The sequence below is a fragment of the Cebus imitator genome, unplaced genomic scaffold, assembly GCF_001604975.1.
Source record: "Cebus imitator isolate Cc_AM_T3 unplaced genomic scaffold, Cebus_imitator-1.0 Scaffold1, whole genome shotgun sequence".
Classification (NCBI taxonomy): domain Eukaryota; kingdom Metazoa; phylum Chordata; class Mammalia; order Primates; family Cebidae; genus Cebus; species Cebus imitator.
The window spans coordinates 2482731-2484432 of NW_016107316.1; the positions used below are offsets into that span (position 1 = coordinate 2482731).

The 1702-nt window shown below is 35.4% G+C and overlaps 1 protein-coding gene across 3 annotated transcripts in view; it reads right to left on the reverse strand.

Moving 5' to 3' along the window:
* Positions 1 to 1702, reverse strand: part of NOL10 (nucleolar protein 10) — a 116786-nt gene that overhangs the window by 100312 nt on the left and 14772 nt on the right. For all 3 annotated transcript variants that reach the window (XM_017525580.2, XM_017525570.2, XM_017525555.2), the window contains one exon: positions 308 to 345. In XM_017525580.2, coding sequence (XP_017381069.1) covers positions 308 to 345 — 38 coding nt within the window. The remainder of the gene's footprint in view (positions 1 to 307; positions 346 to 1702) is intronic.

Here is a 1702-nt window from a genome sequence, read left to right on the forward strand (position 1 = left end):
AGGAGAATCATTTGAACCCGAAAGGAAGAGGTGAGCTGAGATCACACCACTGCACTCTAGCCTGGACAACAGCGAGATTGTCTCAAAAAAAAAAAAAAAAAATAATAATAAAATGATGGGTTACATTTTACTACATAACCATTGTAGTTTAGCAATGGAACTACACAGCTATTTTAGTTTAACAATGGAATTACACAGCTATTTTAGTTTAATAACAGAAATATCATAAAACTGTTTATCATAAAAATAAATTCCACTCACTCATTTATTGAATTTAGTCAGTACAAACCAATGCTATAAAACATACCTTTGAGTAGTCATCAGACAAAATTTCAAAGGTGACAACTGAAAAACAAGAAATAATAGAAAAAATACAATTATCAATCAACATTTTAACAATGCAAACTTGATGTAAAGATTCTAATTCAACACAGAAATTATACACATACCAGTTCTTTTTTTCTGCCTCTACATAAGAAGAAAATTGCCATATTATATTGTCCCAGAATACCAACAAAAACTTAAAAGCCTCATAATTTCTCAATACATGTCAACCAGATTTGTTGTAGAACTGAAGCAAATTCACAAAATGTAATGACTTCTAAAGTTTGTCACTCTTTCTAAGATGTTGAAATCAAAATAATTTTAAACACTTTCAAATATACATTAAATTTTAAAAGTTCTTGCTTAACAAAAAAGATAAGTCATTTTTACCCATTCATAGTCTACCCGATAAACAAAAAGAGCGAAAAACAGCCATTATTAGTGGCACACAGAGTTCCTATTGTTTTCAATAAACAAAGACGTAATAAGACTCTATCTCTATGGGGGGAAAAAAAAAAGAAAAACAATTAGCCAGGCATGGTGGTGCACACCTGTGGTCCCAACTATTTGGGAGACTGAGATGACAGGATTTCTTGAGCCTGGATAGTTGAGGCTGCAGTGAGCTGTGATCACAACACTGCATTCCAGCCTGGGTGACAGAGAAAAATCCTGTTTCAAAAAAATAGAAATAAAAAATAAAAACAAAGGGTGAAATAAGTTGGGAAACTATGCATATAATTCCACAAAACACGTATCCCATTAACTCCTTTCCCCTCAATCCCAAACACTAGGCAAACTGATAAAAGCACTTCAACTTTCCCATTTTGTTTTGTTTTGAGATGGAGTTTCACTCTTGTTGCCCAGGCTAGAGTGCAATGGAGCAATCTCTGCTCACTGCAACCTCTGCCTCCCAGGTTCAAGTAATTCTCCTGCCTCAGCCTCCTGAGCAGCTGGAACTACAGGCATTCACCACCATGTCCTACTAATTTTTTTGTATTTTTAGTAGAGACAGGATTTCACCATGTTGGTCAGGCTGGTCTGGAACTCCCACCTCAGGTGATCCACCCACTTCGGCCTCCCAAAGCGCTGGGATTACAGGCATGAGCCACTGCACCCAGCCGAACTTTCCCATTTTAACTTGACTTCTGTGTTATTCAGAATTCTAAGAATGACCCCCAGCGACCTTTATCCTTGTATAACCCCCTTCCCCTGAGGGTGTGGGCAGAAACTGTGAATTGATGAGACACTGCTCCTGTGATTGCATTACATTCTATGGCAAAAGGGAGATTTGTAATCATATGAGCCCTTTTTTTTTTTTTTTTTTTTTTTTTTTTTTTTTTTTTTTTTTTTTTTTTTTTTTTTTTTTTTTTTTTTTTTT